General features: G+C 39.0%; 3 protein-coding genes across 7 annotated transcripts in view; 1 reads left to right on the top strand and 2 right to left on the bottom strand.

Moving 5' to 3' along the window:
* Positions 1 to 243: 243 nt before the first annotated feature.
* Positions 244 to 11,163, bottom strand: LOC131778008 (translation initiation factor eIF2B subunit beta). Its single transcript, XM_059094383.2, has 17 exons — positions 11,000 to 11,163; positions 10,511 to 10,597; positions 10,021 to 10,079; positions 9,877 to 9,906; positions 9,413 to 9,443; positions 8,916 to 8,964; positions 8,681 to 8,743; positions 7,679 to 7,728; positions 7,239 to 7,335; positions 6,841 to 6,900; positions 6,325 to 6,420; positions 5,546 to 5,583; positions 4,928 to 4,988; positions 4,102 to 4,161; positions 3,659 to 3,710; positions 2,951 to 3,035; positions 244 to 2,010 (listed from the first exon to the last, which is right to left on the bottom strand). The coding sequence occupies exons 1-17, from the start codon at positions 11,071 to 11,073 to the stop codon at positions 1,938 to 1,940; spliced, it is 1,065 nt and encodes a 354-aa protein (XP_058950366.2). The 5' UTR covers positions 11,074 to 11,163; the 3' UTR covers positions 244 to 1,937.
* A 95-nt stretch (positions 11,164 to 11,258) lies between these two features.
* LOC131778026 (uncharacterized) lies at positions 11,259 to 17,352 on the top strand. 3 transcript variants are annotated; one of them, XM_066158935.1, is made up of 7 exons: positions 11,259 to 11,315; positions 11,387 to 11,508; positions 12,168 to 12,312; positions 12,903 to 13,006; positions 13,280 to 14,773; positions 15,446 to 15,729; positions 16,468 to 17,352. In XM_066158935.1, the coding sequence occupies exons 1-6, from the start codon at positions 11,274 to 11,276 to the stop codon at positions 15,720 to 15,722; spliced, it is 2,184 nt and encodes a 727-aa protein (XP_066015032.1). In that variant the 5' UTR covers positions 11,259 to 11,273; the 3' UTR covers positions 15,723 to 15,729; positions 16,468 to 17,352. The 3 variants fall into 3 exon arrangements, with proteins under 3 accessions (XP_066015032.1, XP_058950388.2, XP_066015034.1); XM_059094405.2 differs by having other exon boundaries at positions 15,446 to 17,352; XM_066158937.1 differs by lacking the exons at positions 11,259 to 11,315; positions 11,387 to 11,508 and adding an exon at positions 11,912 to 12,008 and having other exon boundaries at positions 15,446 to 17,352.
* Positions 16,871 to 26,797, bottom strand: part of LOC131778025 (uncharacterized) — a 37,207-nt gene continuing 27,280 nt past the window's right edge. For all 3 annotated transcript variants that reach the window (XM_066158934.1, XM_059094403.2, XM_059094402.2), the window contains exons 4-16: positions 25,675 to 25,951; positions 24,666 to 25,063; positions 24,286 to 24,318; positions 23,104 to 23,987; positions 22,837 to 23,016; positions 22,277 to 22,411; positions 21,750 to 21,973; positions 21,195 to 21,306; positions 20,919 to 21,089; positions 20,433 to 20,567; positions 20,025 to 20,168; positions 19,435 to 19,638; positions 16,871 to 18,640 (exon numbers count right to left, since the gene is read on the bottom strand). In XM_066158934.1, coding sequence (XP_066015031.1) covers positions 17,969 to 18,640; positions 19,435 to 19,638; positions 20,025 to 20,168; positions 20,433 to 20,567; positions 20,919 to 21,089; positions 21,195 to 21,306; positions 21,750 to 21,973; positions 22,277 to 22,411; positions 22,837 to 23,016; positions 23,104 to 23,987; positions 24,286 to 24,318; positions 24,666 to 25,063; positions 25,675 to 25,951 — 3,569 coding nt within the window. In that variant the 3' untranslated portion in view covers positions 16,871 to 17,968. The remainder of the gene's footprint in view (positions 18,641 to 19,434; positions 19,639 to 20,024; positions 20,169 to 20,432; positions 20,568 to 20,918; positions 21,090 to 21,194; positions 21,307 to 21,749; positions 21,974 to 22,276; positions 22,412 to 22,836; positions 23,017 to 23,103; positions 23,988 to 24,285; positions 24,319 to 24,665; positions 25,064 to 25,674; positions 25,952 to 26,797) is intronic.

Below are 26,797 nucleotides of genomic sequence, written 5' to 3'. Positions count from 1 at the left end.
CGCGCGATAAGAAATTCTATTCCACTATTTGTTTGTAAGTTAGTTGGTTATTCTTGTTGTTATTTCATTTGTTCAGGCGTCCGCATGCATTGTGTTACATCACCTTTCTTGCTTGATCTTTCCACCCAATCTGACAAATTTAGAACTAAAAAATATTTATTTCTTCTCACATAAACAAGTTTTATGTGTTGAAAATTGCATAAAAAACCTTGAAAGGATTACCTGAAAAAACAAATGAATTCATAAAACAACAGACTCTTTTAATTCATTTGCATTTTCGTCTGTGTGGATCACAAATAACCAATAATTTACCTCTGGCAAATCTTTAACTTCAGAGCGTCATGATTTCATGATGTCTCTGTGGTTTAGCCTAGAAAAACTATTTGCTATAAAACAGAATTTTGCGTTTCCTTTAAAATGGACAAACTGCAAATTAATCAAATGGAAATTACCAATCTGTTAAATCGAGTTTTAAACTTGACCGATTAAGAGTCGCAAATTTCCATTCTCTCACGAATCAATGCAATCAAATTGAAACTTCTTTTTGCAAATAAAATCTATGACAATAATGGAAGAGATTTTTCCTCATTACAATATTTTACACCTGTAAAGTAATTCATGGAACTTAAAGCAGTATTTAAGTTCATGCCTCCAGGAAATATCAAAATCATGACCAATTAACGTTTGCTGAGTAGCAATAACATGAAAGACAAACATAAATCATGCATTTTAGGTAATGATATCACAACATAACTAACCTATTTCAGAGATTTATATCTTCCGCATTCGGTAGGCGCTAAAACTGATTATAAATAAACACTCCACAGCCGTCATTTTCGTCGCTACATTACGCCACTACCTAAATACAAACCGACTGAAATAGATTTCCAGCAATAGAAGCTGGCTGAGATAACACGAAACGGATTATCCCATATAGATAAATATTTGACTAAATTATTTATTCAGGTGAATTTTTTGCGATCGTCGACATTAGAAAAACTATTTCAAATATAAATCTGTTTCCGCTGAAAAAATCTATTTTCTTAAAACTTCGATTTCGAAGGCTGATAAGTTGTAAAATAAGCTGTAATCAAATGAAATTTCTAAACAGCTTATGGCCTTACCTTTCGCGCAGCATCATACATCAAGAAAGATGAAAATATCACGCACGAATAATTGACTTATTTTGCTGCAGCACATAAAACCGAAAGAGGACGACTTTTTCGTTCTGTGATAAGCGAAGGCTGGATCCCACTAATTAGGTGGTTACATCGTCTAATGAGTGACGTCAAAAGCAGGAAACCTCATTTCCAAGCCCTCTCTCCTTGCCTCGGCCGTCATTAGACCAGCGACTGACTTTCTCTAAGCAATTATTTCCTTATTTCAAAATGAAATTATAGGGTATTGTGAACAAAGCAACCACAAATGTGTTGGGGCCAAAATAGTTTTTTTTTTTCATGTGTGCACTACATTTTGACTACGATAAATTCTTGCAAAAAATATAACTTACGAGCAAAAATCAACGACGGAGCGCTTGTTATAGAATGTTTGAAAACTAAAAAACAAAGTGACTTCTTTCTTTTTTTCACATTTACAACCTATTTTCCATCCTTTTTCCAGTTCTGAAGAACTTTTCGTTCACTGACTACCAAAGTTTTCACAAAAACTCCAGAATCTGTCTGAATCCTGTGAACAAAAAAGGTAACTCTGCTTTCCTCGCATTACACATATAATCTCCACGATAAATTGCAATGGAAACGGCTTTCCATTACACACACACTGTGGTTTGGGAGCTGTTACAAAATTTTGTGGTTTCGTAAGAAATAACTCTTGAGATATCAGCCTATTGTGACGAAGAGAGCCTGCTTGAGTCTATCGCGCAAACCAAAAGGCTGTCTTGTCTCCCAGTCTCCCACGGCGCATCTTAGTTCACCGCGTCATAAATAGTAGTCGTCCGCGTGATATAACTCGCTTACGAGGCGGTATACATAGGATGGTGAGTAGCCACCGCTGAAAAAAGGAAAAAACTCTCTTAATAATGGTAATAGGACCAAGTGGAGTCCAATTCTGTGTGTGATTGACGAATGATTGACAAAATTGGACGACCGCGCAGCGGGAGTCTAATTTGTCAACCACGAATATGACTACAAACCGAACTGAACGACACAAAGTCCTCTTATAAATTACCATAACCTTGACAATTTCCGAAAACAATACATACATTTAGGTCAAATATCTCCGGTAGAGACAATGTCTCAAGTAAAAAAGTTCTCCTTTTTTTCTTTTAAGATTAGTGGTTGTCGCTATAGTTATTGTGATGGATTCTTTGATTGACGAATTTAACTGAGTGGACTTAGTTTGATTGGCTACCTCAACTGTCTGGTTACAGGTGTCCGCTTACGGCCAACTGTGCGATTACACTGTCCGATTACAGATGCACAGAACGATTAGTGAAAAATAAAGCAACTAATGCACCAATCACATTTGAAGAAATTATAATGGTGATGATTACCCTGTAAACCGTTAAAGTGACAAGCATCTAATTTCTCCCTACCTATATCAGCCCTAAATAACACAATAAGGTCATGAGAATAAAGGAGATGATCACCAACAAAAGAAGCTTTTGATCGGTAAACAAATTCTCCTTGTCAGCACCTTAAGAAATGTATAAAAAACAGTATGGAGAGTATGCATACTGATGTTAGGGCCTGAAGGATTAAATATGTAACCACAATAACTGATGTGAGAGGCGGTGGTCTAATGGTTATTACGCAGGAGTCTGGGATGAAGATTTAGTCTCTCTCACCAGTCCTCTCTCCACCCAGGAGAGAGGACTGGTGAATTATCACGGAAGCCCGCTGAAATGCTGGGGGAGTAACTTCCTGATAAAACCGCATCCTATCCAGGGTGGGCTATTTTAACAAACTTACGTGACCAAACTTACACTTACATGTTTGAGATGCAGAGGTTCACTAAATCTGACGGTATGTAGTCGAACACTGGATTATGAACATCAATTTTAGATAATATATTTCCTAAAAAAACAAAAAAAAACAGTTCAATGGTCATTCCACGCACTCTATCAAGTCTCTGTAAATTTCGGTGGTTCAAACCTTATACTCTCAAGATCTCACCAGTGAACTTTCCTTACTGTCTGACATACAATTCTTTTGACGTTAGTTGGGAGAATTTGGTATTGGATCAACTAAAAATCCCGTAAATGAAATTTTTCTTTATTCTCGTCACTTGTCTGCCTGATGTTGTAGTGTATTGTATGTACTCATGGGAGTGACCAAGATTCATTAAATACTTATTCGGCGCAAATATCTATATGAATATATTCAGATGCGCCTTACAAGTTACAAACCCACCCAACCCAACCCAGGGGAGGACATCCATCACACAGTAATCTCGTGCGTGGGAAATTAACGTCTCCTACCCCAAACCCTGCAGGAGACGGGACCTCCGGCTTAACGTCTTATCCGAGAAGACGAAGCAAGGTGAGTGAAGCGACTTGCTTAAGGCCACAACGTAGTGCCCCATCCAGGACTCGAACCCGGGCCGTCCGACCCAGAGTCCAGCGCTCTGACCACTGGGCCACTCACGCCTCACTACCAAGACAGGGAGTGAGGCAATTTTCATCCAGGTTAATTCCTACCTTCGGAGAATTTCATCACATCGTGAGGAACGACGAATTTATTACAGCTGTCCTGCAAAATGGGCAATGGTGTAAGGTAAATAATACAGATTTTTAACCTATAAAATGTACTTATTTCATAATAAGTAGCGAGAGCGGACCATAAATTGGCAGTAAACTTATATTCCACGATAGAAATTCCAACTGGAAGTTGGACTGGTAACTTGGTGGTTACGGGTTGAAAACCATCCTCCTTCCAATTACTGCCTAGCTGTTGCTTGCCTTAAGTTGAAATGGCTATGAAAACAGCCAGATCACAACGGCATGGTACTTTTAACTTAACGGGGTATTTCGGAATATGATTAGGCATTATGTAGAGCTTACTAACTAGTACAGGGCTGAAGTTGATATACATATATGGAACAACGTTTGGCGGAGTGCAGTGGTGAGAATTCTAAAGTTACCTGATCATACGCGACAATGTACTGGGGCGTCAGTTTGTACATGGCAGCACACACAATCAGCTGTTTGAAATGAAACATTTGAGTCAGTTCGGTTTTATTCGAATGCAACGATTTCTGAAGTAAGTATTCCACGCGGAAATTTGACAAGCGAGTGCTTACAATTCTATTGTTGAAAATTATGGTTGCCATCTTTGATTTATACAGAAGTTGAAGGCAGGGGAGAGGAAGACATTCGCACCAAGGGGGTGGGCAACGGTCAAGGAGAAGAAGAGGGGAGGGGTTGGGGCGATGGCCTACGTCCACAACTACTAGCAAAATAGAGGCGACATGACTCAAGAAGGAATAGATACTAATCACACAAGTCTGTTTCTGGGAATACTTTGGCTAAGAACCAAATATGATTCGGATGAGAACGAAATACTGTCGAGTTCATAATATTTCTAGTTACGTGGTGTTCAAAGGCTGGTGAATTTTTTCTGAGCAGTCCATTTCACAGTTGCGTGCTTGATTGCCGAGCCTTTTTCCAGGAGTGAGGCTAAGGTTGACCTTGTTATGATACAAACCTTGCTGCCTTTCAAATGTTAATTACTTTGCTAACTAAATACTGGTCTCTATCACAACAAGGTCACCTTCAGTCTTACTCCAAATCAAAGGTTTGACAACAAAGTACACTCCTGTAAAATGACCTGTTGGGCGTAGAGCAACTCGACCTGATGGCAAGGGGTGCCAACTTAGAATGAGACGAGATCTACCGTAGCTTCAATTACATCACCTAAGTTCAAGTACAAAATTGCACTAATTGTGTACATACTACACATACTCTTACCGGAACTGAATGGTGCTTAGCAGCAAGTGCGAGGGCGTGAGAACCAACGATAGAGCGTAACCTACAAAGAGATGTACGTCCCAGGTCATGCTGTCAGTTTTTCACGAAACGCACTAGACCCTGGAGCGAAGACATGAACCTCTCCGCACACAAAGTAAATTCCTTCACAGTTTGATTCAAAATTCCTTCAAAACCTTGATACATAATTAATCCAATATAAAGTGCTGTTCTGTAAGATTGCTACTCAGTACTCCTGGAGAGGAAAACGAGCTGAGAATTTCCAGTGAAGGATTTTGGAGAAGAGCTGAAGAGTTGCATTGGTCTGATATTGCGATCGTATAACATTTCAAAAGCTACGCTTTTCGCCCATCCCGGGTCTTAAGGGAAGGGAGGAGGGGAAGCGGGAAAAAGGGAAGGGGGGGGGAGGTGGGAAATCTAAAAGAACGGATCAAATCATTTCCCCACCGTCGGCCATTATAGTAAAAGCGCCAATAATAACCTGGGGGGGGGGGGGAAGAAAGGGTGGAAAGGCGGAGTGAAAGGAGGATGCTGGGGGAAGGGACAAACAGGGCCTTAAGTACTTCTCAAAAACTAAAAAGAACAGATGAGATCACTTACCCACCATCCGCCATTATGGCATGAGTGCCCATAATAACCTAAACACAAATGACATCATTTTTGTTAATAGAATAAGAGAAATGGTAAGTTTTGAGCTCGGTGAAGAAATTGGGAAAGATGTTTTTCGTCTTCTCACGAGCGTGGAACAAAGAAAAACTTCCGAGTCCGCACGAGGAATCGAGCCTCATATCCTCGGATTCCATCTTCGAGCATCGGAGCACGAAATCCCGTGGTCTGGGGTTCGATTCCTCATGGGGACCCAGAATTTTTTTTCTTTTTTTTTCACGCTCGTGACAAGACGAACAACGTCTTCCTCGACATTACTTTTACTCTGAAAACTGGCAATGCTGATGGACGTCAAGGTCTTCACATCGATGTAACAAAATGATGTTTGCAAGTGAGCTGCTATCAGTGAAATAAAGAAATTGCAGACAAGAAGCCTAAAGTTCCTTTTGGGGAATTCACTGCCTTTTTGTTTGTTTGTTTGTTTTTCGTCTAACTTACGAGGTTTCATCATTGTGTTTTCCTTCAAAATAACGACAACTTTCAGCGACTCAAAATATCACGACCTACTCCTTCAAAAAGATACAACATGGCACCGGGCGAGTGTTCAATTTACGAAAGGTTGACAATTAAATGAAATATCTCACAACATTCGTGATTTTTCTTCGAAAATTAGCCACGTTTATTTCCTCTTACAACTATCAGCCACCTTCCCCTCTCCCCCCGAAAAATATAAGTGCATAAGGCAGGTTTTCACTCCAAAAATGATAAATCACCTTATTTACTCTTGACATAATGGCAAAAACGGCCGAGTCTGTAATGACAGTTGTTTCAATTCCAGCTTGAGCTAAACTTTTAGCAAGCTCTTGACCCTGTTCAAAATAATCAATATCATTTAAATAAATTAAATTTTTAAAAAAAGAGAAAAAGATACTTCTAATCAGCAATAAAATATGTAAGTCATTTCATGTGCGGTAAACTGAATATTTGCGAACGTTCTTTACAGAAATAAAAATGGTGTAGTTTAGTACTATCAACTGAGTTGATAACGTAAATTGGCCACCGTAAGGAGTTCAAAAGCTGACGTTTCGAGCGTTAGCCCATCGTCAGAGCTCGAAACGTCAGCATTTAAACTTTTTACGGTGGCCAATTTACATTGTCAGCTCAGCTGATAATCCTAAATTACCTTGTTATACTCTCCCACCGATGCAGCACCACAGTTTCTTTAGAAACTTACCCCCTTTATTCAGAAATAAAAATAATTTAGAAGAAGCACTGAATAGATCACTTACCTTATAGAAAGGAGCTCCCTCTGCGACAATCACACTGAATGTACGCCTCCTTGCTGCATTCTTAACAATGAAAAGAAAATTATTTTAACGCTATAAAAGGAAATGTTACTCTGTTACCGAAACCTTGCGACACATTACCGACACATATCCGACTGTTCATTGTCCTAACAATTTTTTATCGACAACTGGCCGATAATCAGCCGAGAGTCGGCCGAAAGAGAACTAACCAGTTTTTCCTCTTTTACGTTAGTTTTCGACCCTGAGCTGGGTTTCTATTAAAATCCGAAAACATCTCAGCCCAGAACAGTCCCGTAAAGCCTCTCAATGAAATATCTCCGAGTTTGTCGAAGCGTATCGTCTCCATTTGTAGCTGAAAACTTATTCAAACGATGGCTCACCTTAAGAAATTGTTCTACTGTTCTGGATTTCCCAATCGTCATGATCACTTCATTAGAATGTATATGTTCAAGAGCTTGAGTGGCGATGTTATCAGTGCTACAACAAAGAAAAAAGGTAACGGAATCAATGGTCATTAACAAATTTTGGTGGCAAATTGACTCTTTCCACATGGTAGCAGAATGACAATGTGTTTGAATACAGTAACGCTCACGTGTACTGCAGCATCAACACGCGCGTCAAGTACGTGTAATTCTCACGCGCGTGCTGTACAAAAATCGTGAATTGGTTTACACGCAAATGCGTTCATTTTAATCCGTCTTTTGTCATTCACAGGAATTTTTTTCTCAAATGCGTTCTGGGTGCGACAGTAAAAAATGTGAAATTGATCATTTACACATGATGTAAAGATGAAATCAAGTATTCATTAAAAACAGTGTACCTGGCCTCAATCTCTGTTAAGAGTTCGTTTAAAGCATCAATGACAGTTGCCTGTTAAGAAAAAGGCAAAATCAAAGCAAAAAACAGAATTACTTCAAATTTACACATAGTTCTTTTTGAACTTAAAGGGCCATGAAAAGAGGCCAATAAGTGACTTCTGACAGAAAGTTGACTTGCACATTCCAATTTTTCTTGTAATTACTTGTGAAAGATCAGTGCTTTAATTTTCAAGTAACCTTTCAACCCTTAAGAGTGCCTAGAATCTAATTTCTTGTAGCAATGTCAGAAGGAAAGAAATTATAACTAGAAAAGCTCTTAATTGTTAAACCTTTAATTCCCATGAGTGACCAAGACAGAATTTCTCCTTACAATACAATACAATATCAACCAGATAAGAGATGAGAATAACGAAAAATATCAATTTGGGGATAATTTAATTGATCCAATACAAAATTATCTGAACTTACATTATAAGAATTGTATGGTTGACAGTAGAGAGAATTGCAAAATTGATCTGGGAGTTAAAAGGTTAACAAATTCTCCTTGTCAGCACCCTAGTAAAAGTATAGAGAGCAGTATGGATAATATGCATACTGATTTCAGGGTGTTAATGTAATGTCATAATCCCTTTCAACTCTAACCAGCAGAGAAAAACACCCCAAAACTGTGACAGGGTTACAAGGTGTCTCTAAGAGATCACAGCCACCAAACGGAAAGTACCTGCTTATAGCAAGATCCAGAGGTTACTTACAAGAGGGAATTCCTCCCAGAGGTTTCATAGTACCAAATGTAGACAGAGAGTGAAAAAAAAACAACCCAACCCAACCAGAACATCAGCTGACACATTGGTCAAAAAAACACTTAAATGCACTTGTCACCTTGGTCCAAGGATGATCAACACAAGAACAAACAGACAAAAAGTGAAAACTGTGGTGAGCCAGGTATCATACAACCCTCAGACCCCAGCAGTTTCTTGTCTATCAAGGACTTTAAGTAAACATACCTTAAGTCCATGAGCAGGTTTGTTGAAGTCACTTGTGGAGGGTCCACCGGCCATTAACAGTTTCTAAAACAATGTTCAAAACATCTTGTCAATTACATGTCTATTTCCTCCGTTAGCAACAATGGAAATTCTTTTGTCAGACCACATGACTTCCAGATAATTAGTCACACATTACAGAAAATGTTGTTATCCATCATGGTTATATAAACAAATGATTGTTTACTCAATAACTCACATGTAAGGATTCCTCTGTTTCCCCTTCTTCTGTTTTACCACTAACAGAACTATAATGAGATAAAATGAACAGCCAGTAAAAATTGATGGCATGAACAAGATGCAAGCAGCTATGATAGCTGTATATTCAACAAATAGATTGCATGTTGCTGTGCATCTCCTCAGAACAAATCACAGATGATGTTGAAGAACGAAGAAGAAGCACATGAGGACTGGCTGCCAAGTCTGTCACTAATTTTCCAACCACATTAAGACATCTTGTGTGATCTACAAAATATTTTACTACTGAACAGACTCGTGCTGACATGCAATCTATTTGTTTTATATGAGAAAGAAGCAAAACTCTGTCAATGAAGTCTGTCCTCTGACAGATCATAAGAACCAGTGCACATTTAATTCAGCATATGGTATAACTATATGTACTCAATCTTAAACAAGTTACAAAATTTGACTGAGAAAAGTATACTATGTGCTTCTGTAAATCAAAAAATTTCATACCCAGCATATTCTTCTCTTATGATCTTCAAGCCTGGAAGGAAAAGAACTCATTTAAGATGTTATTTAGGCTTTAATAAATAATACCATTAAAAACTTTTACAAACTTGATTAATTCCCAATAAGTGTGGGTTAATTTCATCTGTGTGCAGAAATGTGGAAGTGTGTGCAGAAGTGTAATAAAAAAATCACATAACAAACACATCATAAAACGCTTGTACTTGTAAAACGTGTATTAACCCCTTACACCCTAACATCAGTATTTATACTCTCCATACTTCTCTCTGTGCAGTTACTAAGGTGCTGATGAGGAGAATTTGTCTAACAATCAAGAGCTTCCTTATTTGGTGATCAGTTCCTTTATTCTCCTGACCTTAATGTTTGACTCAGGGGTGATATGGTGAAGAGAAATTAGATGCCAGTCACTCTTAAGGGTTCAAAGGTTAAAATGTTAGCTATGAACATACCTCTCCGTACCATATTTCCAACAACAGAATCTATAAGAATAAACAAATACAGCAATAGATCATGAATAACTTCATTTGCTTTTGTAGTCAGTTGTGATTTATGACAACATGTTACTAGACAATCAGAAATTTATATAATCTGACCTGTTGGCTGAGCACTTGCCATTTTCTTTCCCTCTGTTTTCATATACTGCATCAACTCACTGTGCACAAAAACATTCAGCAATTAATGTCACATCAGACTTTGAAATTAACTTTAGAAGCATCAAATCAGACATGTTTAATAAACCTTTTAACTCCTAAGAGAGCATTTAATTTCTCCCTATAATATAACCTTGGAATCACACATAAAGGTCATGAGAATAAAGGAAATGATCACCATATTCTCCTTGTCAGCACCCTAGCAAATGTATGGAGTACAGTAGGAAGAATATGTAAACTGATGTTAAGGTGGAAAGGATTAATATCTCAAATGACACCAGATTTCTACTTGGTTTGAAACCTTAAGCCAGCACTACTAAGGTTTAAATTAGAAACAAGAGGAATTTGCTGTTATCTGCTGCATCACAAAGTTAATTGGGAGCAAATCAAGCGTGAAGAGTTCTGGAAAACCTTCTTTACATACTGTTCTTACCCTGCAGTACTCCAGCGAGTCTGGGAAACGATCCTCCTCAAAAGATGTAGTGTTTGCAATGCCACATCATATGATCCATGAAGTTGACTGAAAGAAAAACCGATAAGGAAATATAAAGTAATATATGAAATACATAATTGAACAAATTTTCAGTGAGGTTATATGTTCAGAAGGAGGTCAGGTCAAGAAAACAATCCAAGCAAACTGTTATGAATATTAATTTTGAAAAGGGAGGTAATGTTATACAAAACATGAAACCAAATTTTCACTATTACTAAAACTTTATGGTTTACTTGATTTATTCAACTTATAAATTTTATCATATCTGTATTTTATATAATTATAGACTAATTAGTTTAGGCAGGTCCACATCAGCTGTAAAGTTGCGCAAATTTTAACCTGCGTTATCAAATAAAGTTATGTATGTATGTATGTATGTAAGTCTGAATTTCTCATTCATATGTTCATGGTACCTAACGAAACACTTACCCTTGCTTGAGGTAAGAAACGAAGCTTCCAATTCTTTCGTGTAAATCATCTTCTTTGGACTCGGGAGGAGGCATTATTATGAAAAATTGCTATCAAAACCGAAAGTTTAGTTAATGTAAATTAGAGAAATTCGATTTTTTTGCGAAAAGTCTTTGAGTATCGATGAAAACAGCGGCTACTTTCAGAAACTGACACTCGCGCACAATTTTTCTGAATTATACGCACATTTTGGTCAAGCGAGCGTGGGCTCATTATCAAACGCGGGTTTTACAAAATGAGTAATGGAAATATTGTAGCAAAACTTGCTCTACGAGAAGTAAGTATAAACTTGTTCATCCAATACAAAACTTTTCAGTTATATAATGATCATTTTGTATCCCTTATTAGACAAGAGGATGTTTGCAGCCGCATTTACGCGGAAACCGAACTCGTTTCTTCAAGAAATGCCCTGAACGGTTTTGCATTCCGTTGGACAGCATACTAGATGTAAATGGTGTTATCAGAAAAGGGTAACATTTTCCTTCAATAAGTTTTGATGTTTGATTTTGAAAATAATCTATCTAAAATCTTATCATGCAAGTAATATTTTTGTTCCCATCTCGTTATGTTTTTAAAATATTTTGCTTTAGACATTGTCCCTACTGGAGGTGTTTGTCCTAAATGTTTTTTTTTCTTCCAGAAATTGTAATGGTTATGATTAATTGGTAACAGAACTTCGTGTCATCCAATTCTGTCTCTAATCATATGAGTGATTGACAAATCAGACTCCTGCTTTGCGGTTGTCCGATTTTGTTAATCACTCGTATGATTACAAACTGAATTGGACTCCACTTGGTCCTATTACCATTATGAATCATCTCATAGTGTACATTGTGTGTGATTGATACATTGCACAGCACAAGATGATACAGCTCTAAAAGTGTTGATATATTGTATTTTAATGTAAAGAAGGAGCAATAGCCTAAAGGCTTATTTGGAATGATGCAAAGAAACATCCTCATCTGAACATGTGAGTTTCAATTATTTTTCAAAGTCCCCAAAAGTGATGGTGTTTGAAACTATCATTATTTGCTTGTTATCTGCAGAAACATCCTAAATAGTTGCTTAGTTGTTTTTCAAAGTTCTCAAAAGAGGTGGTGTCTGAAAATTTTTTCCTTTCTCCTAACAGACATGTCATTCTTGGTTTTACCAAGAATGGCAGATACTTGATTTCATATTGTCTTCAAATTGACAACAATGACACCAATCCAATGCCGAGGTATATTTACTCTCTTCATTGGTGGGAGTTCAATCTAGGGAAACCAGTGGTTCAGGTTTGTAAGAGATAAGTTTGCTGTTCTTTGATTAATTTTGTGCCGTTATTAAATTGAAAAGTGAATAGATTTACATAATGCATAATGTGGTTGTAGTCCAACAAATTATGCAATCTGGGAAAGAATTTTGTAAGGGCAATGATTTTTATTATGTATGTACAAACAGTATGTTCATGTGCAAGAGCTTCAATGCCTCTATCTGCAGGAAGTCAAGGGAGCACAGATAGGGGATCCTTGGGCTATCCATGACCCTCCCCCCCCCCCCACCTCATAATTCAGGTTTTTTTTTAAATGCATAGATATAAAGAATGTTCATGGCATGAATCTCTTTTAGAGCTTGGTAAATGTTCTCCATTTTTTGTTCTTGCTTGAGTTGGAAAACAAGCCTACTAAAACACTAGGTAGAAGAGGGATATGTTAGACTCCTCGCACTCGGATTGAAAAGTCAAGGAAAGTTTTATGCAGATTGTATGGCCATATGAAGAATTATTACCCAATGCATATGTGGCATACAATCTTTGTTTGATTGTGCGCTAGTTATCACTGATACATCTCTGAAATATTATTATTCTTTAATGCAATTCTTCAAGGTTTTTTCAGTGGCATTGTTTCATGGGGAGGAAATACATGAAGATTTACATTTAATGGTCACTCAGAGCCCAGATGAGTCACATGTTGTAGTTTATGGTGAAGTGTGAGTGAACAACTCTGTTTTAAGCTTTCCCTTTAAGTTTTTGAGTAACATTATTATATATCAGTCTTGTCAAGGCATAGTTGATAGTGTGATCACACATTTTTTTTTTGTTTTTTTTGTTTTTAAATAAAATCACACAGACACTTTGCAAGAAGCAATCAGAGTCATTAATGAAGTCTCAAAGTCTTTAATGACATGAGTTTTAGTTTTTGACACATCATTAATAGTGAAGTCATATGTTTTTGTTTGCTTGTTTGCTTTAAAATCCTGCAGACGTTCTTCAAGAGGAGATCAGAGTCATCAGTGTTATGTTACAGTTTGTGCTGGACCTACCTGGAACCCATGTGCGATTTGCAAGAACTTGTCTCTTGGTGAAAGAACAGAGCTATGTTTGAAACATTCTTTTGTGGTTCACTTTAAATATGATCTTTTACATCCTTTCCCCTTATTTAACCCTTCCATAAATCTGAAGATTAAAGATACAGTCCTCTTCAACACTGGAGACTTCTTGATGGCATTAAAATTGTTAACTTCCAAGAGCACAATAAAGAATACACAGGAGCTTCACAAGATTTTATTTCCCCATGGAAAATACTGTGCTTCAAAGTTGTGCACTCCAGTACCTAATGGTAGTGTACAGGATAATTCAGACACAAACAGTGATAGTGGAGAAGATTGCAAGTCATGTTTGGCTTCAAGGGAACTGCGTGTAGGTATACAGTCTGCTAAAGACACGAAAGTGAGTTGTAATGAAAATGTTGACTTCACAGCAAGCTCTGGAACAAACCTTGGTGCAAATTCAAGTTCAGATGCCAAAGCTGATGTAATGAACTCAAATTGTACCTTGCACAATGATGTCGAAAGGAGCAAGATTGTATCTGCCTTTGCTAATGAGCTGGATCAAATACATAGTGAGCAGATTAAAGTCCATGAAGGCAAAGATTTTTCGCCTACACAGTGTACCATGAGTGTGAGAAATTGTCATGACTTGTGCTACAAAGGACTTTGTGCTCAAGGGGATTGTGTTGGTAAAGGAAGTAACCAAGTAAAGTGTAATAAGTCTTATGCTGGCAATTCATCTTTTGACTCAACTCAATGTTTGGGAAACACATGTAATGTGAATTCATTTCAAAGCTTGGATGCGACAGAGGGTTCAAGTACATGTGCTAACATTTCTGGTGATTCATCAAGTATCAGTCATGTCTCCGCCGAAGATAAGTCTGATAAAGCACAATGTGACTTTGCATGCTCACATTGCTACAGATCTTATGAGTACAATAACGTTACAGCTGCACCAGTTGTAAACAACAATAATCTGACCTCATCTGTTTTCAAATTGTATGAAGAAACTAGCAATGATTCTAGCTATGATGAACTTCCTGATCTGGCAAATGAGTTTGACATGTATGATGGCTCCCTGTCACTTACAGTTGAAAAACGTTGTGGTAGTGCCCCCTTAAAACAAGTGGCTAAAATAAACCAAAGCAACCCAAATGCAGAAATGTTTTCAGTCCTCAAGAAAGCTCTTGAAAGTAATAAGCAAGGGATGGCTATTCAGCAAACAACGCTTGACTTAGAGCAATGCATCAGTGAATTAATCCAGGCTCATGAAGATCTACGGCAAAGCTATAAGTCCCTGAAGGACTATGATGTCCAGGTGATCACTGCGTGTCCGGACAGTGGAGAAGTGATCGCACTTGCCAGGCTTCTGGTTTTCACACGCGTTAAGCAACAATCAGCGACCTGTGGTCTGTCTGTAAGTCCAAGGTAAGCTGACATGATGCTTGTAATTGTTCAACCTTTGTTGGTCTACATCAGCTTTAATTTTGTTTCGTTGGCCTCGTGGACATGCAGGTTAGGCTACTGGAGAGGCGTCGTTTTTGGGGTGCTTAAGGCGGCTGTAAGAGGGAACGAGGGATAAGACATGTGCAAGACGAGTAGCGCGAAAAATTAAGCGTCATTTTTCCCGCGCTCCTCCTCACGCACGACAGAAGGAGCGCGAAAGAAAAATTGACGCTTCATTTTTTCTTTTTTCTTTTTTCACGCTCCTCCACTTGTACCTGTTTTGCCCCTTGCGGCTACCTCGCGCTCGTCTCGCACCAGAGAGGGGGTGCCCTCATCTTGCACGTGCCTTACCCCCTAGCGGTTACCATGTGCTCGTCTCGCACCAGAGAGGGGGTGCCCTCATCCTGCACGTGTCTCACCCCGTAGCAGTTACCTTGCGCTCACCTCAGGTGCGAGAGCGAGAGCGTTGCGCGAGAGGTGAGGCGGTCTTCCACATGATCGGATCTATGCCCTCGCACCTTCCTCGTGCCTCCCTCTACACGCTTGGAAATGCTGTGACAAAAAAATAACCCTTTGTTTAGACTGGATAGACCAACATAGCGTTCAATTGTTACTTTGTTGATTTTACCTCACTTTCTTGTTGCCCTTATCCAGCCCTGTATTACAGAAGGTAGGATTCATATTTTCCTGGAATGTATGGAGTGGTGACGTGAAGATTCTTCAAACTCTTGGATTGGAAACCTGCCCTGAGCGAACTCGATATACCAAGTTTAACATGGCCGCTAAAGAAGCTTGTGAGCTTCGTGCGAAATTTTCCATTCCTCAAAGCATTCCTTCGATTGTGCAGGCGTTTTCTAATCACACTGTATTTACTGGAAAGTCTCTGAAGTATCTCAGGCATCCATTCCTTCCACTGGTTTTGGTGCTGTGAAATGTTGGTTAGTCACACGTTTTATTTTCTTATAGTTGTACTTGACTATTGCAGTGACAATTTGTTATCAAGCATTCTTCAATTATAGCTCGTCTAAGGCCCTTTAAGCCTGTAACGTGCTATATGGTTGATGCCACAGTTATTACTTTTTCATTTGACTCTGTCGGAAATAACGCAGAATGAATAGATTTTGCTGTGTTACGCCCTGTGTTGATGTAGAAAACTCGCGGCACAGGTGCAAATGAACCAATCATATGGCCGGATTGGCATCCAAGAGGGCGTTTAGATATTACGTCATATGATTGGATTATTTGTACCACGTGATACACAACACTCTCCCCCGTATACCACTTTGGTGTCTTGAATACTGGTTGAACTAAGTATACAACAAATCCCGACTCGGGTAATTGCGTTTCCCCGTCCTCAAGAGAGTCTGTTTGTTTTTACTTTGAGTTTTCTTAAGCTCCATGTGAGAGTAGTGAACGTTTTAAATGGACGTCGTGATTACCCGCCCGCTTCCCATGCCTGCTTCCCGGACAACCGCATTAATTGCATAAGTTTACATGTCGTGTTGTTAATATTCATTCAGTATTTATTGGGTTGCAGTAGTATTTGTTTAAAATTTGGCTTTACATTGGTACAGTTAAGTGAAAAGATTCAGAAAAATATAATAATTCCTTTGATTTTGGAGATATTTCGGTTTTTTGTTTTTTTTGTTTTTCATGTCTATCACGCTGTATTGAAGCTGAATCAAGACCAATTTTCAATCAAGCGTCGAAAATAATTCGGGATCGCCTTGTTTTGCGTTATTTCGCTATTTGACTGCCTCTCAATCAATCAGACGCGAAACTGAAGTAAGTCCTTATTAGGTCATTCGCGTTTGGTACTTTGAGTTCCGATGGAGGGGGTCTGATCACTTAGCGAAAGAAGTGACGGGAAGGCGGAAACATCTGGGAGATGTCGCGTTAAGAGCAAACAAACGAGAAGACTGTTAAGTGTCATAACTTAAACGGAAAGAACAATAGTATCAAAACACTTGACATTTATAATGTTTTGGTTAGATGCGCGATATGTATTCATTTGTCAAGTTGCTACTACTATATTTTCAATTTAACTTTATTGTTTCAACAAAACGTGTTCTTCCACATTTCGTAGTTGCTACGTACATAAAATCTTCCCTCCGGAAATTCCATGGTTATAATTAAATATCAAATACTGTGTACATGTGATTTTACTTTAAAGCGGACTCGTTTGTAATCATCAAAACACTGGCTGCAAACCGTTCAAACATAGCTGTTTCCTTTGATAGTTATAGAAGTGTACATGAGTATTAAAACTATGGCGCTTCCTAAAGTCATACAAATCGCCTCAAATGCAAAGCGTAACAACGGCTTTGAAGCAAATGCGCTTTTTCGTATGGCTTTACGCCTTCACCAAATTGTGCGTTGCACTGATGCAAGCTTCCCGCGCTTTACACAAAGATTTTTGTCTTCCCCTGCTTTATACAAGCTGGCGTTTTCCCATGCTTTGCACGGAGCTGATGTTTTCCCGCGCTCGGCACAAGTTGGTGTTTCCCCTGATATTGTCCAGGCTTGATAGCTCAGCGTTTGATTGTATTACAAGCACAAATTTTGTTGCCAGAAAAAGTCTCAACTACAGTTAATGTTTTTTATAAAAATATTTAGGTCTTTGCGAAACGTGTCTCTTAAGAGCAGAGGATAAACAAAGTGTTAAAAGATAGCGAAATAATTACAACACAGGGACCGCGCTGCAAGATTTTGAGTCGGGGGCTATTTTTGGTCCCCTTATTTTTGTTAAATTATTTTTTGTTTTGACCTCTGCGCGGTCCCTGCAACAGCAGTGTCCAAATCGCTGCTTCTACAGCTGTGCATTTGGGAACTCATTCCGTGCGTGACATGATTGCGTGACGCTATCACACGACTAATCAGGAATAACGAAATTCTCAAACGAGGCTTTTCAAAAGAGATCTAGCGAACCTACCGCTCTCCATAATTCAAAGTGACATTACCTCCGCTCATTGTTTAAACAATTGAACTTAACAATTGGATTTACAACTGTAACAAATCTTCGTAATATTTGACAATAAAAGTGTAAAATCTCTTCCGTTGTGAAACATTAGTTCCCTTGGCTATATCTTCCCTTGTTACAAACTTAAATTTCCTTCTTTAATGCTGTTCGCTTTAAAAGTATAACAGAAGAGGAAAAGATTTGTGTGGTATCTTCGCTTACCACGTCGGAGACCTTGGCCTGTTATCTGGATGACGTAATTTTGGCTTCGACTGCGGCTGCGTCTTTTGGTACCAGTCCACTGCGTACTTGGCAATCTCCGACGAAAATTTCATGAATTCGTTGAAGTCCATGCGTCGACCTTCGAGTCTTTGTTTTTGTCCAAATATTGTTAGTTCTAAGGTAGTTTCCAAGTAAATCTTCTCTAGATTGGTTGATGTGACATTCGTTTTGAACGAAATAGAGTGGAGCTGTAACAGTTCGCTGTACATAAGTTGGTCGGCTTCCTTGACCCAGCGCAGTCCCTTCTCCAGGTCTTTTTGAGACCTTGCCGCACTGCGGTGAATTGCGCATGTTTTGCTCAAGTTTGCACTAACGAATCTGCAAACATTGTGGTACCCAGAGTTGACTAGGCAACGTTTCATTACAACCTGGTGACAAATGTCAAGCGGTGAACCGATTCGTGGCGTGCCTCGTTTCTTCTGCGTGGTATTTTGTGCATCTGAGAAGGAACTTGCACAGACTCCATGGTTCAAACACCAGAAGCATTCTCGTTTGATTGTTTTGTTACATTCTCTTCGAAGGCGTTGTACTTCACTTTTGGCTGATTTTAGTCGCGACATCTCTGATTCAAGCATTGATACCACGTAATCTGAGGCTAGACGTGTCAACTGAGGAGAAAATAAACCACATCAATCATAATTTTTTAAAGATATCGATACTTGATGATTTTAGATAGATGAAAATTCATATATTTGCACTGCGGTGGAGAGATGAAATTAAGAGATCCTCGCAGCTAAGAACACTACTGAAACGAGTAGTTGTAAATAGGATCTGACAAAAATTCAGGCCCGTACGGGATTTGAACCCATGACCTCTGCGATACCGGTGTAGTGCTCTACCAATTGAGCTAACAAGCCAACTGGGAGCTGGTCAATGAATTGGGTCCAAATAAACATCCAAGTGAATGATGATTTTAGATATATGAAAATTCATATATTTGCACTGCGGTGGAGAGATGAAATTCAGAGATCCTTGTAGCTATCGATACTATCGATACTATCGATCAGCTATATCGATACTTTTAAAGCGAATTCTAGAGTCCTGATGCGATATAGGCAAAAGAAGGGAAGTTGGGTGGTAGATCTGCGCATGTCTCAGTGAGAAGTTACCATCGGAATTTGGAAGATTATTTGGATGAATGTCAGTGTCTGACCAGCTGCGCACCCACCCGTCTCCTGACCTAACATGAAACCATCAGTTGACTATTGTTGGGTTAGGAGATTGGTAGGTTCGCAGTTTCTCAGATAATGACATTGATCCGAGTAGTAGCATAGAGCTAGAAAATTCACAATCTTGAGAGAAAAATGACAGAAAGCGGTAGAGGACATTTTTCAGATAACGCTGCAAAATGTTAAAGTTGTTGTAACACCTAATTATTATTCCTCTTTAAACATCCTCTTACCTTGGACAAACCATTGTCGAAGACAACCATGGCATTAAATTGGGTGTCGTTACGATTCGCGCTGTAGTTAGTTATCAAGTGGACATCGATTTTGTAGGACTTGTTGACGTCACTGGCCAGATGAATTTGCAAAGAATCACGGGTAGCAAGCATCTGTACGTCCTTAAATATACCAAACAGCCGAGGAAAGCCGTCAAGGTGTGCCTAAGGAGGGGGAAAAAATAAGCGTCGCTAAGTAATTTACTGGACGCAACATTCCCGCAAAACCCGCGCATTGCGCTCTAAGAATTGAGGGTCGTCTGGAAACGAGGAATGCTTAAACCTGCTTAGCGAGGCTATGTTTTTTGTTCAGCGGTGCTTCTCAGGGAGTGTTTCCGCGGATTGACATCACGATTTTTTTAAATTGATCTCTTTAGGCAATTTCCTCATTTCCTTTTCAGCTGGTAAGAGAAGTAGGTATTATGCATAGTCGACATCTCATTGAAGCCTCAGGTTGTCTCCCGGCTTTTATTTTTAGTGCGAAACGCTTGCTGTTCCGCCGAGATGTTACACTCATAGTCTCGTACAGATGCATCACTTTTTTTATTTACCTTTACGGATGGAACTGAATCCATTCGAGCTGTCAGATAAAGCTTAGAATTAAGATTGGAACCCGCAGTCGAGGAAGATGATAGTGTGATGTCGTCCATAGTGGCGAGATCTTCATCTGATTTAATTTTGGCATCAATTACAAACTGGAGGAATGGAAAACAAAGAAATGATTTTAGAAATAAAGCTATTTTTTGATGAAATGTCGCTTCAAAACAAAATAATCCAGTAGGCCCCTTGCTCAGTCAAATAAGTTTTCACAAAAATAGCCCTTAAACGAACGGAACAAACCGTGGTACTCAGCCACTATAAGCCCCCACATTGCAGACGCGCCTGCAAGAACAGGGTAGCAAGTTTCAAGCAAACTCGTAGATGTCTGAAAAGCTTAAGTGTTATGCGGACTTGAATACCTCTTCGGGTAAAAGCGAAACTGCTCCTGTGGTCTCAATTCCGAATAAACTCATCTTGCCTGACAGAATGAAACCTGGTTTTATGGTTGGTCCTTCAAGAACGCTAAGGTTGTGCGCTCCTTTTGCGGCAGAGATCTGGAAAAGAGAAAAAAATCCCAAATTAGAGGTTGCAGAACAATTTTAGATGCACGAGAGGTACTGTACAATCTGTGCGCTGGTCTTCGAATCGAAACATCCGCGCGCAATCTCTCGCCGGGTCAGCGCGCTGGGTTTTTGAGAGACTAATCTCCAAGTGCTTCTCCCATTCAGGGGTTTCAATAGTTACCTGCAAGTGGACAGGAAAAGTTTGTAAAACATTGGAGGTAACCTCCAATGAACCAGCTTCCAGTCCAGGAAAAGTACTGCTGCAACACTCCAAATGGCCTGGGCCAAAAGCGGCCAACATGCATAGAGGACTGGAGAAAGTAAAGGAGTCTTTTTTCGTACCTTTAGACCTTCAGGAAATCCTATCGTTGCCAGGGCGACAGGCAGCTTGTGATTGATATTACACACTTCAAGCAGTTTTTGAAGACTGACAGGAGACAGCGAGCCGTAAAAGAAACGATCAGCAGATTTATCAGACAATCCCAAGGACAAATGACCAGTGACGCAACTTTTCTGAAATAAAATTTATGCAAAACGATGTATCATGGACGATCGAAACATTTGAAAGTTACACCTCGTTTAATTTATCTTTTTTCCATTGATCTGTGTTCTACATACCTTGATAGATTCGTTCTTACGATTGCGCGCTGCGTTGCACAGAGAACCCAGCTGAAGTTCAGCTTGGCCAGTAGCGCTGCTTTTTTGTGACTGGCCAATCGGTAACGATAATCTGAAATGAAAAGATATAGTGTCAGTGATTTATCTCTCTATTGAACCCACCCTTTCCTCGTTCAATAATCTCACTCTCTCTCGCATATATTGTCTATCTGATATTAACTAAGCATGGTGATGAGGCGTTCTTTAATTAAGACGGCAGGAACAATTCTGTTTTAGTTACCCTACGGACTGTCCTCCGCTGCGTGTTCATCAGGCCTCCTCCAAATTTTGCTCTTTCCAATCCAATTTAATCATTCCCATTCTTAATCATCCTTACTCCTCATTTTCAATTTTTTTTGTCTTTCTTCCCCGATGGGTTACTGGCTGCGATGTAAACGAATCACTTTCCTTTTTGTTTTACTTGATCATCGAGTCCATTTCTTTTCTACGACACTTTTACTGCGAAATCTCGTGACATGAGCAAGTCCGTTATCTCGCTGTTCTTTCCGTTCTTACCCTAACTGTAGGTTCTTCATGGTCAAGTACTCCATTCCAAAGGCTTTTCTCCAAGCAGATCGGGTTTTAAAGTTTGCTTCAAGGTTTGCCTTTAGTCCACTGTATGTTAGCTGACCACTAATATCCCAGCTGTCTAAACGCTGACCTTTCTTGTAAAGAATTCCACTAAGAGGGATGTTTATGTGTCCCAAAGACTCTATCTTTAGTAACCTGGTGTCATTGATCTATTGGTTTCAAATGAAAAGGAAGACAAAAAAATTATGAAAATATTTCTGTTCTTGAGGTTCTTTCTGTTTGAAGTAAAAACACTTCTCTTTCTGTACATGTTGTTTAAAATGGCTTTTCATCACAGGAGCTGATAAAAGACGTCATTTTGGGCGACATCAAAACAAAACCTTGCCGAAAAACTAGAGACTATTAATGAAGGGAACACCGCTGCAGATCCTCTTTTTCTACGTGAAATGTGAGGCAGAATTTTTAATCATGATAAACGACAGTAGAATTCTTGCACTCTTGGGAATGAGTACCTTCATTTTCATCTCCACTCGGTCAAACGGTGACAATGCTCCTGCAGCAAGATTGATAAAATGCCAGTCGAGGCTGATGGAAGCCCAGTTTGTCGATGCCTTCAGTGTAAGCTCACTTCCACGGCCAAAAATAGTCTAAATTAGTGAAATGAAAAGATAAATTTTGCAATTGTGTCTCGTTTGTTGTTTGGGATTACATTGCTTTAGCTTTGATTTGCCCTGTAATAGTCCAGAAAATTCGCCCTACTCTCTCAACCAATCAGATGCAAAACGAAAGCCGATCACGACTTAATAAATTGGGCTTTCCCGCTTTTCGAGTGATTTACTTATTTTAACTTTTCATTGGTCCCTTGCTGTATCTTTCTTTAGCTTGGATTAGCTGCTGTTGATACTTCTTGTGGTGCAACGTTCACACAGTAAAAATTCCATCCTTTCCAGCCCAAAGAAATGCGGTATGATATACAATTTATCTTTTATTACGCCCTATTTTGTTCTGCCCTTCCCTTTAATAACGAATGGATCCTTTTTTTGAAAATTGTATTTACAAATAATTGCTCAACCTGGAAAAGCTGACACACTTGGTTGTCCTTGTGTGTTTGAACGGGAATTGCTCCACTGGTTACCAGGCTTAAACCGTCAGGGACAGTGTCTGCAAATGCATGTGCCAGCGGTGCTTCCTTAAATATTTCATATGGACTTTGACTAAGGTCCAGAGCCTGCGCAGAGAGTACTATTCCAACCTGAAAAATTCCAGAAAAATGTCAGCACGTGAATTTTTTAAAAGCTTTAAAAACTCGATAACCTTTAAGATTTCGAGTAACACTTACTCTTGATTCGTTGGAAGCATGCATATCCAAATATGGAAGTGATAAGCTTGTGAACAAATGCAATGCTTCGTTCATTGTGATCCGACTGCTGGTAATTCCCGCCAAAAGTACGTCTTCTCTTCCCCACTTCCCGCCAAAAATTTCCAGAGTGATAGGAACTGCCTTGGTGCTAGTGTCCATGTATAAGTATGACTTTCCAGAGAATTTCACAATCAAATCTTTATTGATGTATGCTTCCATGGAAGGTCTCATCAAACGAAGCACAAATAAGTTGACTTTTTCGATCGCTTTGACCAACATCGAAGACGGACTTGCGGACACGAAGGCATTTTCGATGGTGCTTACATCAATGGGTGTTTCTGAATTACCGCTGAGCTTGACATTACCATCTGGAAGTGATTCGACAGTCGTATCAAAAACAGTATCACAAATTTTGTACTTCCCTTTAGCAATGAAGGATCCATGTCCTGACTGGTGTCGATAAAAGAAGGTCACGTTTCGCAAGGTGATCTTCCTGTGTACTGTGTATATTGCTGCGTAGCCGAGAGGAACCCATATGGAGCCAACACTTGAATTTACCATCGAAATTTCCAATCCAAGAACCGTCAAGTTGTATGGTCGTGGAAGGTTGGGGAGGAGTGGCGTCCTAAAGTAAGCTGTCCAATCATGAACCAGTTTGCTCAGAGGGAGAGAGGCAGAAAGACAATAAGTCGATAACTCCATAGACTGTGATTCTAGCGCCATGTTACCATTGTGCAGCTCTGCCTTCACGTTTTTCACGAGACTGAGTACCTCTTTGTTGTAAATTTTATCGATCCGGCTAAATCTTTTACTGCATATCGAAAAGGTCCTTTTTAATGGCTTGATGTTTGCTTGAAATGGATCTGCATGATAAAGAAATATTTCAAAGTTTTTTTTTTTTCCTTTCAAATTTTACATCATTACTAGTAACCTTTGTTCACGTTTAGGATTCCTCGTGAAAATTTCGAAAACGATTCGGAAACCGTACGAAAAATGTACATCGTCACTTTGATTTCGCTTACAGATATATGCCTCTTTGTTGATGTTCAAATGTTTGTCACTCTCTCTTCTTCACCCATCACTTCAGCAATCAACATATCGTGTATATATTTTTTCTTACAAAAAAGTAGTTATAATGATTCGATTTTTCTTTTGTCTCACCTTTGGACGTCTCACACGTTTGCATTTTGTTTCCTTGACAATAAAAATAAAACAGAAGTTAAAATGTTACATAACAAACCTCAAAGAACCGTTAACCTAAACAGCATGCTTCTTGTTAAGTACACCCACAGAGTTATTCGCCACTCTTTCTTCAACACAATAGCACATTATGATAATGATAATAATAATACTAATAATAATAAGGCGAATATTTATACAGGATAACCTATCAATTCTATTAAAAAGAACTATTATCAAAACGGCCCTGTAACTAAAATCACAAAGAAATCTAAGATTCAAAAATAAAATCTGTAAAAATTATCGACTTATAAGATTGAAAAGAGTTGTGAATTACTCACTTAGCATTATTGAACACTTACGTATCGGTAAACAATTCTTTGCTTCAACTGTGCTCTGAAACGGCAACGAGGAACAGTTTGGAATAATTTCATCGGCATTTCCGCCAAGCCTTTCGTTAAGCAACTTTATTTCTTTTGAACAGGCCCTGCCTTGAATAACTTCACAATCGTCCTTGCAAAGGCGTCTCGGAGATCTCCTATGCTTTCCGCCTTGGCACGGTGCAAAGAGGTTGTAACAGAGGGCTCTCAGAAGCGAATCTTTGCATTGAGTACTCATGTAGCCTGTTAGGACTGAAGCTGCATGAATAATTTTCTTTTCCGATTCACGCTGTGGTCTGAGTTGTTGAACAAACACTTTTGTATCCTTGGAGATGTATCTTGAGCAAATGGTTCCGTTGTATGGCTTGCATGTCCAATCACTTAAAAAAAAAAAAAAAAAAGATGTTTGGCCAGTTCTCGCAGATCAAAGGGCACAGACTGGATGTTTTTCTCTCTTTTTAATCGCAGCATACTTTGCATTTTAAGGGACGTTCTTAACAGAAGTGCTAATGATGTACGCATGGTCCGAGATTGAGTTCTTGACCAAGTAATATGTAAGGGTGCTGTTATTCAAACAGACTTCTGTCGGAACAGATCTTACTCAATTTTGAATTTGATTTAAAATTATTTTTAAGGATGAAAATCCTTCAACGCTCACCCCCTCCCCCTGCGTGGAAGAATGCCTTACCCTCCAGGAACCTCTCGACCGTTCATACCATTTCTTCCTTACCGATTAATACCAATGCTTGTTTTTTACTTTGGATCGTTATTGATGAATAAAAACCAACCCAAGTGAGTGATTAGATCAAATTATTCAGGACTTAATGCGTGTCAAAGGCCATACCAAATTGCATGTTAAACTGCACACCGAGTCGTGTGCCAAATTGATAGCTTTTATGCATGTCAAGGGGCATGCCAAAAGACAAAGAATAAAATGCCAAATTGCATGCAAAATTGAAATTGCTGGGCTTTTTTTTCATTATCAACACACCTTAGGACTGTCACCTTTGCTTTTTCACTGTTAGACTGTCCATGACGGTTCTTGGCGAAACAATGATAGATACCACTATCCTGAGGACCCGCATTTTTGATCCTCAGTTTATGCATGTTTCGAATCGTAATTCTATCATCGGTTAGAATGGTCCGGCCATCTTTCTTCCATTTTATACGAGGCTTGGGTTTCCCTGTTACACTACAAGTAAGGGACAGACCTTTGCCTTCTCGGATCGTTTTGCTCTTGAGGGACTTGATAAATGTCGGGGGAGATCCTAGAAATGAATCAATTGATAATCAACTTCTCTGCCGATAGAGGGCAAAGAGTCACATTTTTCCTTTAAAAAGAGGTTATTACACAGTTAAGGCACTTAAAAAGGACTTCAAATGGAGTTTTCCAATTTTATCGCCTGTTATCGGATTTCTTGTCCCTTCCGATTTTTCTATCGTACCGAGAAAGTGCGTGATGTCACGAGTCTTCTTCACTTCAGACGTACCTTTTTGCGAGGCAATAAAATGAAAGCAATTTGTTTTTTCTTTGATTGAAAAACGTTTCTTTCTTATTTGAATCGTTAGTTCTTATATTTTTGTACCTTCCATTTCTCTCATTCCCCGCCACCGCCAAGAACAAAAAGAACTGGACAAAATTCCACTGAAAGATTTATAAATCGAATGAATTTCTATTGGACAGAACTAGCTAGTCATTTTTTACAGTGAGTTGACAAACTGCGATGTTCATTTGAACTTTTCTGAGACCGTCGTAAAACAAACATTTAACCGGACATGGAAGAATTTGACCGGAGTGAAAAAATGTCCACAATTCTTGGACCTTGGATGAATCCGTGTTGTTTGCTTAACAATATCAGCCCAAATTACTCATCAGCTCTTAAGGGTTGAGATAAATTGACAGACATATACTGATATAAGGTAGACCACAAATGATCTGGGGTCAAATCGTGGGATTTTTATGCGGAATGGGAAGAGGTCACTACAAATGAGACGGGGCCGATTGTGGGCACATGAATTGCGAGTAGAGAGAGGACTTCTGCTAACATAGTTGAAATAAATTAAAAATACCTATAATGATATGGCTTTGTAGCATCTAAAATGATCCCAGGTTA

This window comes from Pocillopora verrucosa, chromosome 12, assembly GCF_036669915.1.
Source record: "Pocillopora verrucosa isolate sample1 chromosome 12, ASM3666991v2, whole genome shotgun sequence".
NCBI classification, from domain to species: domain Eukaryota; kingdom Metazoa; phylum Cnidaria; class Anthozoa; order Scleractinia; family Pocilloporidae; genus Pocillopora; species Pocillopora verrucosa.
This window is presented reverse-complemented; position numbering and strand designations above follow the sequence as displayed.

Excerpts from the sequence above, each read along its gene's own strand:
- LOC131778026 (XM_066158935.1), top strand. The coding sequence starts at position 11,274 with ATGAGTAATGGAAATATTGTAGCAAAACTTGCTCTACGAGAA. Across the intron at positions 12,313-12,902 it reads TAGGGAAACCAGTGGTTCAG|GTTTTTTCAGTGGCATTGTT; the intron begins GTTTGTAAGAGA and ends CAATTCTTCAAG. Across the intron at positions 13,007-13,279 it reads GTTGTAGTTTATGGTGAAGT|ACGTTCTTCAAGAGGAGATC; the intron begins GTGAGTGAACAA and ends AAAATCCTGCAG.
- LOC131778008 (XM_059094383.2), bottom strand. The coding sequence starts at position 11,073 with ATGCCTCCTCCCGAGTCCAAAGAAGATGATTTACACGAAAGAATTGGA. Across the intron at positions 8,965-9,412 it reads ATAAGAGAAGAATATGCTGG|TTCTGTTAGTGGTAAAACAG; the intron begins GTATGAAATTTT and ends ATCTCATTATAG. Across the intron at positions 4,989-5,545 it reads GCCATAATGGCGGATGGTGG|GTTACGCTCTATCGTTGGTT; the intron begins GTAAGTGATCTC and ends ATCTCTTTGTAG.